This window comes from Brachyhypopomus gauderio, chromosome 2 (assembly GCF_052324685.1).
Source record: "Brachyhypopomus gauderio isolate BG-103 chromosome 2, BGAUD_0.2, whole genome shotgun sequence".
NCBI lineage: Eukaryota > Metazoa > Chordata > Actinopteri > Gymnotiformes > Hypopomidae > Brachyhypopomus > Brachyhypopomus gauderio.
The window spans coordinates 48,473,003-48,489,247 of NC_135212.1; the positions used below are offsets into that span (position 1 = coordinate 48,473,003).

General features: G+C 40.0%; 1 protein-coding gene across 3 annotated transcripts; it reads right to left on the reverse strand.

The window, feature by feature from the left end:
• Window positions 1-1,306: 1,306 nt before the first annotated feature.
• On the reverse strand, window positions 1,307-13,078 carry LOC143508585 (uncharacterized). 3 transcript variants are annotated; one of them, XR_013129384.1, is made up of 5 exons: window positions 12,738-13,078; window positions 8,458-8,532; window positions 4,811-4,885; window positions 3,517-3,663; window positions 1,307-2,828 (listed from the first exon to the last, which is right to left on the reverse strand). XR_013129384.1 is itself a non-coding variant. In XM_076997212.1 (5 exons), exons 1-5 carry the CDS (start codon window positions 9,669-9,671, stop codon window positions 2,809-2,811), a joined length of 333 nt encoding a protein of 110 aa, XP_076853327.1. In that variant the 5' UTR covers window positions 9,672-9,738; the 3' UTR covers window positions 1,307-2,808. The 3 variants fall into 3 exon arrangements, 1 of the variants encoding a protein (XP_076853327.1); XR_013129383.1 differs by lacking the exon at window positions 12,738-13,078 and adding an exon at window positions 10,311-10,387; XM_076997212.1 differs by lacking the exon at window positions 12,738-13,078 and adding an exon at window positions 9,656-9,738.
• Between the last annotated feature and the right edge of the window lie 3,167 nt (window positions 13,079-16,245).

The following is a 16,245-nucleotide window of genomic DNA, read 5'->3' on the forward strand; positions in this document are numbered from 1 at the left end:
TTTGGCGACCAAACACGGAGTTAAGTATGCCAAAATTAGGCAGCAAGAAAAACAACAAATTGCCAAAGAATTAAAAGGCAAACTGCGATCGCAACAGAATGTGTTCACAACCACAAACGAAGCGGCAGTAAAAATTGTGGCTGAATAAATCGCCGCGCTTCGGCGCAGATGCAGCGTTTTGAAGCACAATCGCTATTTTCAGTTATTTGATATTTCAAGTTTTGAACAAAGTAAATGTGATATCTACTTAATGGTATTTTTCTTTATTCACTTGGATAGTTTGATCGTTGATTGATGGAGTAATGTGGGTTTCATAACCTAAAGGATTTATGGCCCAATGTGGGCAACGATTATGCTGATGTGGCCCTCAGTGAAAAGTTGGACAGCCCTGCATTAAGGGATGTGTGTCTCCCTCTGGAGGTGGTTGGGGAAGTTGTCACACATTTAAAATCGAAGCTGTACAGTAATTGGCTACGTGTTTTGCAAGAGAAGAGATTCACATCTTTGCTGTGTGACGAACCATCACTCCTTTTTGCAGTGTCAGTAAGATGACTGGTCGATGGCCTTAAACCTGTGATCTGACCAGGCTTAGCGGCTGTTCTCAGTTTTGCTACAAATTGCGTCAGATATGGGATGGTATTGCGAGACCAATAAGAGCGGACACAATCATAGGGACGTCCCCTGTTGTGAGGGGATGGTCTGGTGAGGAAGGACAGTTGTAACCCTGGATGAGGGGTGCACACGCAACCAGATGAACATGCAAAGCACACTGGTGCACATGTGGGGTCCAATGTTAGTGATGGTCACTCTCTGGAGGAATAGGTCGTGTGAGGGGTTGTACTGCTGTGCTGGTGAGTTGGCAGGACACACCGGACCCCCCCCCCCACCGGAGGACGTGGGTTACAGGCAGAGAAGAGCAGCCGTGGTCCGCTCTATTGTCTATTGGGCAGTCGTGGCCTGGCGGTAGGGAACTGGTCTTGTGACTGGAGGGTCGTGGGTTCGATTCCCAGACCTGAGGCCATGACTCAGGTGCCCCTGAGCAAGACCCTTAACCCTCAATTGCTCACTTGTATAAAAATGTAAGTCACTCTGGATAAGGGCGTCTGCCAAATGCCGTAAATGTAAATGTAAATTGTGATTAAACAGAAAGCCGAAATATGCCCAGCAACCTGGCCCGAGATTTAAATCTGGCCAAATTACAAGATGAACATTGGTTAGTAAATACAGCAACCTTTTAAAGAAAAGGATGCAAAACTCAGAACAGTAGCTGAGAACACAAAAAGGCCAAAACACAGAAAACAGGAGGTAAATTGGTACAGCTTTATTTACATGCACAGACAAAGACAATACAATGAAATATTTACCAGAAGAAATGTATTAAATACATAGCAGGGGGAAGAAAACTGGTTTACAAAATGAAAGCCATGCTTTGACAAAAATGATATCAAGGGAAATCTTACACAATTCTACAAAATTGAGTACAGTATAAAAATAAATAACTTTTGTTTATAAAAATATATTTTTAAAGGGCAAACCTCTTTTCAGATCTTGTTGGAAGTGAGATACGAGAACCAGTCACAAAGCCAAACTCCAGGAACATCAGCTAATCAGGGCATGGTCAGATGTCAAAGAAGAGCAGGACAACAACTCAAAGCTAAGCAGAGAAGAGCTGGTGGGCTTCAGAGATCAGATTATCACAGTAGGCTGGACAAGTTTGACTTCTAGTCAACACTATTCGGTGGTTTCAGTTACAACACTGCATACAATAATAATAATTATTATTATTATTTGTATAGCACCTTTCATACATGCATGCAACTTAAAGTGCTTTACAGAATAAATAAAAGGAAACATTAAAAAGGAAGCAAAGATAAGAAGACAAAAAAAATGTTAATAAATTAAAGATAAAAAGGAAATAAACATCATAAAATAATGTAATAAAGTGACAAATTATAAAATAATAGACATGGAAAACTATTAAAAGAATTAGAACAGAGTTAGAGCTCCTTAACTAAAAGCAGATCTAAACAGGAAAGTTTTGAGATTCTTCTTGAAGCTATGCAGGGATGAAATGCCTCTGAGCTCCTCAGGAAGAGAGTTCCAGAGCTTTGGGCCATAGTGACTAAAAGCACCCTCGCCAATCTTTAATCGGCTTTTAGGAATCACCAGTAGATTACTGTTTGAAGACCTGAGAGACCTGACTGGAACATATCTACCCATCATTTCACTGAGGTAAAGAGGAGCAAGACCATGAAGACATAAAAAAACCATCACCAGAACCTTAAAATCTATTCTAAAGCTGACAGGTAACCAGTGCAGTGAGTGGAGTGCAGGTGTAATATGATCTCTCTTTCTCCCTTCCTCTCCCTAGTACCTCAGTCTCTCTCCCTAGACCCTCAGATGGGCCACAGTACAACACAGCAGTCTAGCATGAATATTATCTTGAGTTCACACCTAGCAACAGTTTAAGAGGTTGACACTAGGTTTTAAATATTGTGACGTCACACCGCTTACCCTTGAAACGTGCATGTTTGTCACAAAACCACCAAGATCATTATGTCTGCCGTACTATAACACCAAATACTACACCGCCATGTTATACCAAGGGGAGGTATTTGGTATTCCTCACCTACCACTGTAAAACTGACTGAAACTGTAAGTCACTGTGGGTAAGAGTGTAAAAGCATTGTAGGAAATGAGCAAGGAAGTGTTCACTGAGACGTGCTTCATGATAGGGAGCCAAAGAGTTCTCGTGATGGAGTATGACAGTGCCACTTCCATCCAGCAAGGATTCCTAAGGATTCCTTCTTAATCCGGAGTCACTCCACCTATATCAGAATGACAGATGGGAAAATGAAAGGTAATCTTAAACCGTGCTGTAATTTTGATTCATCCCGTCAGAAATACTACAGAAAATCAAAACACGGGTGTTTTCAGTCTCAAATTACTTTGCAACTTTAAAAATTCAGGAGTCCAAAGTTTTACTGCTGTAAAAAGTATTTGCTCCGAGCAGCAAACTGAAATCGGTTCTTTCATCTGTGAGATCCGTATGTTACCAACGATTTTCCCTTACGTTTTACAACTAGCTCAGACATGGACATCATGCTGCATAACCACTGTTCATAGTTGTAACGTTTTCCTCGCCAACATATTCAAAGTCCCCGAGTTGTGAATCTGAGTCAGGTTACTATGTGTACCAGTTAATAGCAAGAGGCCCAACTGTTCCTAGAGATCTACTGCCCTGAAGATGTTTTGGTTCCAATCCTGAGCCAGATCCATTATGTAATTTCAATGTTGGTTCTAAACTCTTTAGGGTGGTATGTGTCCAAGAACTGTATGACTGGAACTGTCCAACATCATCGGGCAAAGGTAGGGTACACCAGGGAACACGCAAACTCCACACAGAATGGCCCGGACTGGGAATCAAACCCAGACCCCCTGTGAGGTGAGTGCTAAACACCATAATGTAACGAATGGAACTTAAAATGAATGTAATGTAAAATTGATGCAACTTGCCAGAGTGCCGGTGTTGTGTGCGCTGGGGAGGCTGTTCTGAAGAAGGGATGGACGTTCTGTCATCCTGACGGTTCGGAAAAGCCCAGGGACGGACAGAACTTTGATGGGGACACGTTTCCTCCACAGAAAGCTTCAGGTCACAATTCTCTATTAACACATTAGAGACACAACCAAACAGTGATGGCAATGCAAAATGACAAAGAATAATGAACCATATTTGTTAAGCTACTCAAAGTGACAGCGCATTTTATTTCTGATAACTGCCGACTGCATTCATTCGTGCTGGGAACTAAAGATTTGAGAGTGACCCACGCTGCTGCTAACATAGCAGAGCGACTCAGTGAAATAATGGCAAAGTTTAGAATCCCCGCGGGAAAAGGGTCGCTCTTGTACACGACTATGCCGTGAACTCTTCGACTGGGAGAAGAACTGAGCAGATAACCGAACTAGTGTTTAGATGAACCAGGAAACATCGTTAGTCACACAAGGTTACTCCTGGCGTTAGTGGTAAATGCGCATAGATGCGGCAGCCCGGCATTAAAGATAAAACTTCACAAATGTGTATCCCGGTCAAAATGGGAAATTATTTTTTTTTGGGGGGGGGGGGGGGGGGGGGGGGTCGATTGGTCGATTAGTCGGAGTAAATGACGACCATTGGTCGACTAAAAAAATCATTGGTCGTGGACAGCCCTACTGATCAGAATCCTCTTTGTGTTTTTTTTAAGCTAAGAATTTACTGACAGGAGCAGATTCTACACATGGTCTACAATTAGAACCTTCAGGACTATGTGCCAATGTTATTAATGACACTCAAATGCCAGGATGTTTTTAGCACTCTTCACGTGAACACTAAAAGCCCACCCATAAGGGACACACTAATAAATTATTCAATCACTACACCACGATATACTGGCCACATCCCACACACAACAAATTGAGCAAATGAAATTATAAAATGATGAGATCATATTTTAAGTAAACGAATGTTAATTAAATATTTCATGAGTTGATGTGTTTTCAGGATGCTTTTTCAACTTTTCTTTTTGTTTACTTGCAATGATATTATAACTACTGCAGGGGTCACTATTGAGTGACCAACACAGTGTCAATTCTGTGTCAACACAGTTTGTGTAGTGTGTTGATACACTCCTTGAGGTATCATCTTCCCATCACTAGGACACACTTTAATAAATTATTCAATCACTACACCATGAGATACTGGCCACAGCCCATAGTGACCTGTTCCACTGTGTTACACTGCTATGGAAGGAGGAAATTCCTCCACTTGGCCTACCTGAAGGATCCCTGCCAAGACATTTTAAAATCCTGCAGGCAGCACGGACACGTCGAAGGCAAGTGAACAAGGCACCTGTAGTGAGACATGAATACCATTAATACACTAATGGAATGCACTATAATGTCAACACATTTTAATTCCTTTTGAAATCAAACAGACAATTTCAAATTTTACCCAGGTCTTGAATATATTAAACAATCATATTTAAAACATCTTAAAACAGTAGAATATTTCCCCTTTGGACATAGCAGACTGTGGAATTACAATCTAAACACATTAATAATATTTTCAGCACTTAACATGAATGCAGGATTCCTAAAAAGAACAAACAATGGGATGTACAGCAAGTGTCAGTTCATGACTTAATTGTAGCACATTTATAACAAGCCTGGGCTGCAGCTTTAAAGACAGAAAATAGCACGCAGTATGCAAGTATACTGTATCTAAATAACACCAATGACGGCTCTTGTATTCCTATGCCTCATGCATATATTTGTTTTCTAACAAATATTAAAGTAAGCTGCAAGAAAGTAATGTGTAAACTACAACACACTGATGCCTGTAGGAAAGCACTATGCTGGTACAAATTCCCTAACCAAATATCAGTATTTCTTCTTTATAGCTCAAGTTACCCCAAAGGACAATCTGAGGGTGGTCAATCTATAAAATTGATTTGCAAATTCTAAATTCACAGCCAAATATCTTAAATGCATTATCGCTATTACTGAATAAGAAATTATTTTTTGGCTAGTCGTTTTAAAAAGCTTGATTTAACAAGTAAAAACTAATGTCTTATAATGTCATCCCTTGAACCACCACCTCTTTAAGATGGAATATTTTCACAGAATTTTTTTAATTAAGAATTGACTGACAGGAGCAGATTCTACACATGGTCTACAATTAGAACCTTCAGGACTATGTGCCAATTGATCTGTGAAAATCTGTCGGCTAGAATGAAAGGAAAGATCTATAGGACAGTAGTGAGACCTGCTATGTTGTATGGACTGGAGACAGTGGCACTGACAAAGACAGGTGAGGGAGATGGAGGTGTCTGAGATGAAGATGTTGAGATTCTCATTTGGAGTGACGAGGAAGGATAGGATCAGAAATTAGTTTATTAGTAGGTATGCTGACGAACCAACGTTCGATGCGAAAAATTCTGGCTCAGTAATGTGTTCCAAACTACGTTGTACTTTTGTAAAGGTGTCATATAACATCACTCCTCACCGCCTAGCAGGTGTATGCTTTTTCCTGAATAATACTGTGACTTCGTTAAGCACAACCCAGCCAATCATCAGGCACTATTTATAGTCAACTGAGGCGATTTCAGGTTGGGAGACCAGCGATAAGATACTTTGTTGTTTTCAAGCGGTCTGTTTTCTTCATCAACGCTCCGGACACCATCGAAATATATGTGGACCTGAAAATACAGCTTTTATCTCAACACTGACCAAATTTAATCGAAATCCGTGCAGGTGAAAGTATTTTACTAGACCGCGGAAAATAAGTAGTCATGATTGACATTGGTGTATCGAACGTCACGGTAGCTAGCAACTTTAGGCTAAAAGTGGCGTCTCGGTTTAACTCGTTCCCACAGTGTTTTCTTGAAATCGGTACTGATACCAGTGTTGTGTAGTTTAATCTCATTGTTTTCTGATATAACTTGTTGTTAAATGGTAATATAGTTAACATAACTTCGAATTAGATTATGATTAATTATTAATTATGATTAATTAGAATTAGATTATGTGAATTTCAGTCACACGACTTCTATTGTAATTAATGTATTATATTTTAATGTGATACATGATATTATAAATATCATTACTTTATCAATTCTCAACCAATTTTCAAAATCCAGGTATCATTTTAAAGGTATATTTCAGCTCTGTCTAGATATGTGATTCTTTTTAAGCTTGGGGCTGTTTGAAAATTGTGTCATCATACCTAGTATTAGAGGATCAGCACATGTAGATAAAGTTAGAGAAGTGAGATTGAGATGGTTTGGACATGCACAGAGGAGGGAGGAGAGGTATATTGGTAAGAGGGTCTTGAGGATGGAACTTCCAGGCAAGAGGAGGAGAGGTAGACCTAAGAGGAGGTTTATGGATGCAGTGGTAGAGGATATGAGAGTGGCTGGTGTTTCAGATGACGACACTCAGGACAGGGCCAGATGGAGGAGCTTGATCCGCTGTGGTGACGCCTAAACGTGAATTGCCGAAAGAAGAAGAAGAAGAGGACTATGTGCCAATGTTATTAATGACACTCAAATGCCAGGATGTTGGTAGCACTCTTCACTTGAACACTAAAAGCCCACCCATAAGGGACACACTTTAATAAATTATTCAATCACTACACCATGAGATACTGGCCACATCTAGGGGTGTGCGATTTGACGATATAAAATCGTGAATGGCGATAACGAGTGGAGAATCGCAGGCGATCTACCAAATTAGAGAAATCGCATTGATCGCCTTTGCCAATCAGCGCAATGACTTTTTTTAATGCTGGTTCCCGCCGATGCGGCCGACGTAGGACTGACCAATCACAGCGAACTGTGCGTCTTCCACGCCTCCATGTTGTGTTTGTAATAACTAAAAGTGGACAACAATGGCTGAAAGCCAAACCGAGGAGCTGGTAAAGAAGAGGAAATCCACCTCTGTAATCTGGAATTGGTTCGGATTTTATTCCACTGACCAAGACCGATATGATTCAGCATATGTAAGGTGTGCAAAGAACATGTAAAAACGTCCGATGCCAGTACAACAAATTTATTCAAATCACTTGAGACGTAGGCATCCCAAGGAATATGCCGAAAGTGAAACAATGCGGGCAGCGGGGGCAGCCACCTCACAAGCTGCGGCCTCGGTGGTTTATACTTTCACGAGTGACCGTAGCGTGCGACTCCGCACACCTCACGCGAACCCCCGCGAACGGCGGAAGCGTTTATACAGGTACTTCAACTTGCCGCGTCACTCCGCATTCTTTGCAGTGTTCTCCGAAATGATATGTGGTAGTATAAAGAAACACCCCTCAAAAACAGGGGGAGGAACATTTACCTGACGAATTTTAATGTAGCTTTGTGTTTCAGGTTTGAAAAGTGCTGGAATTTAGGCTAAAGTACTTGAAAATGCTTGAAATTGTAACTACTTCGTTTCACAACAAATATCTGTCTGACTGAACAGTTATTACGTTAACAAATACGAGCCTCTTGTAATTCCAAGACGAAACATGAGAGAACGTGAAGACTTTAAGATTGGGCGTTTTGAAAATAAACAACCATTAAATAATGTGATAAAAAGCGAATTATTTCGAATCATTTAGACTATATGTATAAATATTTAACTTAATTAAGTTTAATGTGCTGGGAAATATTGTATATTTAGTGCAATAGTGCACTTTATCAGTGTCACTCATTAAAATCTGCTTAGAAAGAAAGCGTTGTAGCCCCCCCCCCCCCCCCCCCCCCCCCCTTTTTTTTGGATGGAATATTGTGATTAAAAAATCGAAATCGTGATTTTATGCAAAAAAAAATCATGCTAAAATGTTTTTCCCATATCACCCACCACTAGCTACATCCCATAGTGACCTGTTCCACTGTGTTACACTGCTATGGAAGGAGGAAATTCCTCCACTTGGCCTACCTGAAGGATCCCTGCCAAGACATTTTAAAATCCTGCAGGCAGCACGGACACGTCGAAGGCAAGTGAACAAGGCACCTGTAGTGAGACATGAATACCATTAATACACTAATGGAATGCACTATAATGTCAACACATTTTAATTCCTTTTGAAATCAAACAGACGATTTCAAATTTTACCCAGGTCTTGAATATATTAAACAATCATATTTAAAACATCTTAAAACAGTAGAATATTTCCCCTTTGGACATAGCAGACTGTGGAATTACAATCTAAACACATTAATAATATTTTCAGCACTTAACATGAATGCAGGATTCCTAAAAAGAACAAACAATGGGATGTACAGCAAGTGTCAGTTCATGACTTAATTGTAGCACATTTATAACAAGCCTGGGCTGCAGCTTTAAAGACAGAAAATAGCACGCAGTATGCAAGTATACTGTATCTAAATAACACCAATGACGGCTCTTGTATTCCTATGCCTCATGCATATATTTGTTTTCTAACAAATATTAAAGTAAGCTGCATGAAAGTAATGTGTAAACTACAACACACTGATGCCTGTAGGAAAGCACTATGCTGGTACAAATTCCCTAACCAAATATCAGTATTTCTTCTTTATAGCTCAAGTTACCCCAAAGGACAATCTGAGGGTGGTCAATCCATAAAATTGATTTGCAAATTCTAAATTCACAGCCAAATATCTTAAATGCATTATCGCTATTACTGAATAAGAAATCAATTTTTGTCTAGTCGTTTTAAAAAAGCTTGATTTAACAAGTAAAAAAGTCCTGCCAAAGTATGAATGCTAAAGACATTATATAATCTGTCATCCCTTGAACCACCACCTCTTTAAGACGGACTGTTTTCACAGCGAGATCCATTTGACTATTAAACATACTATACTATTAAACATACTGTACTATTAAACATACTGTACTATTGTAGTTAGTATAGCAGCATTGGTCTGGCTGGCTGCACGAGAGTGTTCGAGCTCTAGATCAGATGTGTCAGGTAAACATCCACACTCCACGTTAGCATGTTATCGCTAGTTCGGTGCCTGTAAAGGCAGCTAAGAAGACGTAAAACGCCTAAAACTACAAAAGGAAAGTTTAAACAATGTCGTTTAAATCGTTACATGACACTGTAAAGATTGATGTTCGAAGGAAAAACTGTCTTTCGTGACTATTTTCTCACCTCTAAAATCAGTCATGTCGGTAAAAACACACGTCGTGCGCCACAAGTGCGCGAGCGTAGCTGCTAGTGCGCACGCGTACCCGCTAACTTCAACACGGCAAGTTTCGCGCGGATCTTTGAGTCTGGGCGTGAGCGCAAGTCACGTGACTGCTCGGTCACGTGACTAACTCAGATCTTCACGAGGCTTGACGTGTTGCCCTGGCGACAACTACAACTAGACTTCCAAAATACACCATGCAAGTTAACTAACTGACCTAGGTTAACTAAGTAGGTAAAATAGACAACTAGGTGTATAAATTGAAATAATATATAATATAATAATATAATTCAAAGACCAAATCGACCACCGGAGCGATTTAATTATGAGGATGCCAAAACGTTCATACATAAATGTGCATATACCATTTTCGATGCCCATGATTCTATCCAAGTCCCACTTACATAGATTTGGCAACCTGTGTAAATAAGAGCTTGATATATTTCTGAATAGGACAAACATCCGTCCTAAACTGTGTGCGTTAGGTGCACGTTAGGCGTGCAGATGTAACTTACAGTTTCCGATTCTACAAATGCATGTACTCTCACTGCGCGACTTTAATTCTAACTACTGCATACGATGTGATACGATTTAATAGCCAGCAATTCACCTTCTTACCTTAAAAGAAATCGTGTTCTATTTGAGATCCAGCGGCATGTTGCATCACGTGACAGCCAATTTCCCGCGCTAGTGACGAAACCGCGGGAAGCCAAAGCCCTGCGTGTTTCAGCCAATGCTTGTGATTCTGTCCCCAATGTTCCCACGCCCCTTGGTACCTCACGACGTGTGCAAAACGTTTGCAAAACTTTCGGTGTAAAAACATATCTAACGCTTTTTATTATTGCTGCCTTTAAAATAATCTACAGACGACGCAACATGACGGGAACATCAAAAATAAAATGAACCAGAACAAGAAAAGACTATCTTACAAACCTACAGACATATCAACCTCCCTGGACAAATCCTGTCTCCACTGACACCATCCTTAGGTTACAGGAGGACAACGAACCTAGTAGACAGTTGATGAGCAGCTTGCTTACAATGACATATCTAATGATGTATTTCATATTTAAGCGTTTAAGCGTATGACATTTTCGGTGACTGTCCTACAACCAATAGTTCCCAAGTGGACTGGTACACTGTTAGATTCCCTTTTAACCGTTTTAGTTTGCATGCCGATTACTACTTATCCCACCTGATGGACCTGGTCAACCTTCAGCTGTATTAGTTAGCATACTACTTAGCCAGCAGAGGTCGCTAGCAAGCTACTCCCTCTTCGAATGTATGCATGCTACTAACATGCCAAGCTGGTACACCCTTCCCAGTGTATTTTATTTACTGGGAGTTTTTAACTGCTTTTTAAGTGTTTATAGCAATAGACATCAGTTTTATTTGATAACGTAATAACGGCTTTACTTTGTAATATATGATTTCCATTTAATAAATACTATTAAATACTGTGTCTAAAACACCTCTCAGTAATAATCAGATAATAGGTTACTTATATGCCAGATTTGTAATTCATTGGAATGTATGGTGACTGCGTGAAGAGAGGAAATCAGTCGCTTGATCATGAATGCAGCACGTGCATATGTTTTGACGTTTAAGTGACAGACCATTTTTCTTTGAGAATCAAAATGGGAATTGTAATCCACAGACCAGCAGCAAACAAATTACTCTCATTATGAGGAGAAATGCTAATTGTGGAGAAAGGCTAATTAAACTTCATTATAAACTGTAGAATGTATCTTGGAGGCCGATTCACTTATAGAAAACGATACAAAAATCTGCAATACAAACTTGAGATTTGGGTGGTACTGGTGTCACAAATGTAACCAGGTGGAAAAAAGTAGTTAACTGTAAAGTGTCCATTGTATTATCCACATGCTGGTTGAAGTACCTGCGTAGGTCAGAGGGTGGCGCCATCCCCAGGTGCAGGGGTAATGAGTGTCAGAAAGTACAAAATCCTTTTACGCACTTTTGGGACAGACGTGACGAGCATGTAATTTCAATCCGAGACGGTTGGCGTGAGAGAGTTAGGCTACCTGAACCAATGTTCGAGAAACTCGGTAAGAAATGTTTGTGGAATCAATGATTTACCCTGTTACATGAGCGGTATAAAGACGTTAATGTTATTTTTTCCTTTGTCCTCTTGTAGAGAGGCCACTGCCGTTTTTTCTCTAATGTTCATTTCATTTTATTTGTTTATGCAAACGTGCCGCTGCACGCTAGCGCGCCATTTCGATACCATAGGTAGCTAGATAGAGCACGAGTTGCCTGTTATTTGCTAATTCTTTATTTTACGAGCTCGGAGAACTGAAGTGTTTATTTATGAGAATAAAGTGCCCTTTTTCGTATTTGAAGTCTTGTGTGTTACATTGACCCGGCTTCACAAGTGAAACAGACACGAAAAGACACCGCAATATTCCTACTGTATGCACGTATTATGAACGTGGCGGAGACCAAGATTGGCTGTAGCACGTTTGTATTGTACTACTATGGAATTTATAACTCTACCAAAACGTTGTAAACAAACGTTCTCAAAATAGTTCTCATGATGACTCATATTAATAGTATGATACACCATTTCGGGTGTCACTTAATTGTTAAGCACAATAAGTCCTTCCAAGACGGAGAGATGATAAAAGATGCATTTGTTGAAGCCGCTGATTCCTTGTTCCTTGTTGGGGGGGAGGGGGGGGGGGGGCGGGACGGACGGTGGGTGTGGCGAACGTACGTTGTTGAGCGGGGGGTGGGGTGGGGGGGTGGAGAACGTAAGTTGTTGAGCGGGGGGGGGGGGGGGGGGGACGGGGACGTAAAACGTTACCGGAGGGGTTTAAAATGGACACAGCGAGAAAAGAAAACAGATTTAAAGTGTGCAGAAACAGTCTGAATCGTGGTTTGAACTAACCTAATTTTTTTGCCGGGACCGAATATTAAAAAGAAAAACAGGGACAGGTGGCAACACTAGTATACACACGTATATCAGCAACTTATTCAACAACCTAGTCCATGTTGATGGCTTGAATTAAAGTTATTTCTTACCTTCACGATTTGACTCCATAACAAAGTAGTAAAGAAATACTATTAAGACAAAATATGCACACCAAATATAATTCTATTTATCCATCTGCAACTTGTTCTAGTGACTTCGGCAACCAGAAGACGAATGAACACATTTGCACGTTGTATGAAAAGACGGATGGATAATGAGTTTTTTCAGAAGTCCGTCCCCCCCTCTACTAGGTGTCGCCCCCTGACGTTCAATTTCTTGTTTCCATGGTTCCCTGTCTGCCTGTTCCCACGTGTGTGTGGGAAGCCTGGTCACTTCCACACAAACTTCTGTGCATTCCTGTAGCTGTCATTGTCGTCTCAGGTGTCAGCAATGTGTCAACAGGAAGTGACATCTAGCAGCATGTGCCACAAAATCGTGGCATTTGGAGACTGCACTGCGCAGGATCAGGATATTATATTGGTGTTATAAACTACAGGAAATGTACTGGTATACTGTCGCTCTTATTGGCTTTATTCAATTTCATAGTATATCTTGTAATGAATTTTCACATATGAATTTACAATATCATGTTTTGTATTTGGTACATAATACCATAGGTACATGTAGGATTTGTAGTTGACAAGCTTCTTAGATAACAACTTTGTCATTTTTTTACAACCAGGGCATATACAGAAGGGGAATTCTCAAGATGACTCATATTATTAGCATGATACATTGTCTTGAGTGGAAGTGCTTTATAGGGACAAGAGGAGACACACAATTCTACATGCTGGGTCTTTACCAACAGCCATTTACAGGAAATGGTGAACTGAAGCAATGAGAAGAAAAAAAAACACTAGATCGGCATTATACGTACACTATATACATACACTATATACGTACACTATATACATACACTATATACGTACACTATATACGTACACTATATACGTACACTATATACATACACTATATACGTACACTATATACATACACTATATACGTACACTATATACGTACACTATATACGTACACTATATACGTACACTATAATGCCAAAAGTATTTGCTCACCCATCCAAATTATTGGAATCAGGTGTTCCAATCACTTCCATGGCAACAGGGGTATAAAATTAAGCACCTTGCAGACTGTTTTTACAAACATTTATGAAAGAATGGGTCGCTCTCAGAAGCGCAGTGAATTCCAGTGTGAAACTGTATGTTACGGCCGTGCAAGGTTTGTTACGTGTTGTTGTTGTTGTTTCCTTCGAGGGCGTAACAGTGTAGCACCTGCTAATCCAGTTAGACCAACAGAGATAGGGGTGTGTACTAAGACCAACGCAAATTTGATTTGCAAAGGCAAATCAAGAAATTTTTTGTTCATATTTAACAAGCTCAAGCTGAAAGTTGCTCAGTACATTTCTATAATATGGGGACTCTTCATGTTGACAAGGTTTGACAAGGTGCAATAAAGGTGCAATAAAGACCAAAAATACAACACTGTTTCCAAGGCTTAAAGTTATGAATGCAACTGTTCTTAACATGACAAAATCCTATTCTTAAAGAGTGGCATTATTTTAAATACTTTTTCATTATTCAGTATATGACATTTGCATCTAAAATCACCAAATACATATTTATTTTGTATCAAACAATTATTGTTTTCTACATTGTCGTCCTGTTTACATAAAACATTAATTCAAAATAAAACAATGTTTTGTAAGGTTTTAATGTGGGCATCCCTCGGTTTAAATGTACTTTTGCTTTAAATGGCATTACAAAGAAGAAATTACATCATTTCATGGCATCTTTTTCCTCAGTTGTGGCCAGAATCAAAAGCAGGTACGTTCTGGCATTCTTTTAGATAGTTTATTTGATGCTTTTCTAGTTTAGATGCTGTCTATCCACCTAAACCCAACTACCCCGTCATGCAGAAAATACTTAATCTTTACAGGTTGTGACGGGGTGACAGAAACAGCAGACGTGGTATATGGTGCTGTGGTGTCTTTAATGTTCATAGCACAACACAATACACATAAGAAAGAAAGCAAATGGACAACAAAACACACAAACGGCGTGAGGCAGCCACAAGTGCAGAAGGAAGAGTCTCTAAACTTGGCGTAAGGAAGAGTTGCAGCGGACAACGTCACGAGCAGACTCACTCCTGTAGACGCAAGGAATGCACAGCACAGACTTGCGGGACCTGCGGGCTTAAATCAGGGTGTGGACAGGTGAATGAGAGACAGGTGCATGTGATTATTGAATATGCGGGTGAATTAGACTGGGAGTGACACAGGTGGGAACGCTGACGACAGGGGTGTGACTGACAGAGGGAACTATGACAACAGATAACGAGGCGGGATAAACAAGCAAACGAAAACGCAAGCACGTGGAACAGGGAACCGGAGTGACAGCTAGGGGAGGGGGGCCCTACGGGACATTGACATTGAAATAGCACCTTCTTCTTTTGAGATTCAACATGGTAAACGTAATCCACTGCTGTAATCTGTGAGTATCAGCAAAAAATAGCTACTCATTATGAGGAGAAATACTTAGGTTCATTATCTTTCATTATAAGCAGTAGAAGGACAAGATTAGATTGCGGTGTAAAAATCACAATTGACAAAATATGGCACATTTACATTGTACATTTACATTAGAATGGATCTCAGTGATTGATGACAATATATAAAACAATACAAAAATCTGCAATACAAACTTGAGATTTAGGTGATTTGTGTGTAAATGTTTGAATGCTCGGTGCGCATCAACCACTGTGCTAGTGTAACGTCTAGATCCCCCGCCCTCCTACTTGCTGTTATCTAGATCCCCCGCCCTCCTACTTGCTATTATCTAGATCCCCCGCCCTCCTACCTGCTGTTATCTAGATCCCCCGCCCTCCTACCTGCTGTTATCTAGAACCTCCGCCCTCCTACCTGCTGTTATCTCTGTCGTCTTGGTCCATGTGTTGTGGTTGCCCTAGTCACGCATTGTTTCCATGGTCTGTCACACCCTTTTGATCTGTTCGTTCATCCTTCCCGTAACTCGGTTCTTTCGTTGTTCCCTAGTAAGTCTGCACGTTGTTCTAGTCCTTGTTTTGTCTTAAATTGACAACTAATGCTGCAGCAGTATGGTGGTTTGAAATTAGCATGGTATATTCATTAATTTCTGAAGATAGTGGTCAAAGCAATAAAGTGTGCCAAGTTTGTAACAGCAATACCCCAAGTATTGCAATGAAATTCAGAAAGAAATATAAAAAAAACACTAACCTGAATAAAGACATATTAAAATATATTTGTGCAACACAAGAACAACAAAAGGCAGTAAGTGAAAACTGCACCACAACAAATAATCAGTAGAAAAACAGAGACATCAGTACGTTTTATAAAACCTGCAGAGGGACAATGGAGGCCAATCCCTGAGATTAAAAAAGGCACTATTACATTCATATTATTAGTACAAACGCTTAAAACTTGGTTTCTGATAAACAAAAAAGTAAACAATACAGTAAAATTCCTGATTACCAATAAGGTTTTTTTTCAATTTAATTTTGAAAAAA

Coding starts and splice junctions, on each gene's coding strand:
- LOC143508585 (XM_076997212.1), bottom strand. Junction 4,886..8,457: donor TCTTGGCAGGGATCCTTCAG/GTAGGCCAAGTG, acceptor GTCTCACTACAG/GTGCCTTGTTCACTTGCCTT. Junction 2,829..3,516: donor CACACAACACCGGCACTCTG/GCAAGTTGCATC, acceptor ATTCTGATATAG/GTGGAGTGACTCCGGATTAA.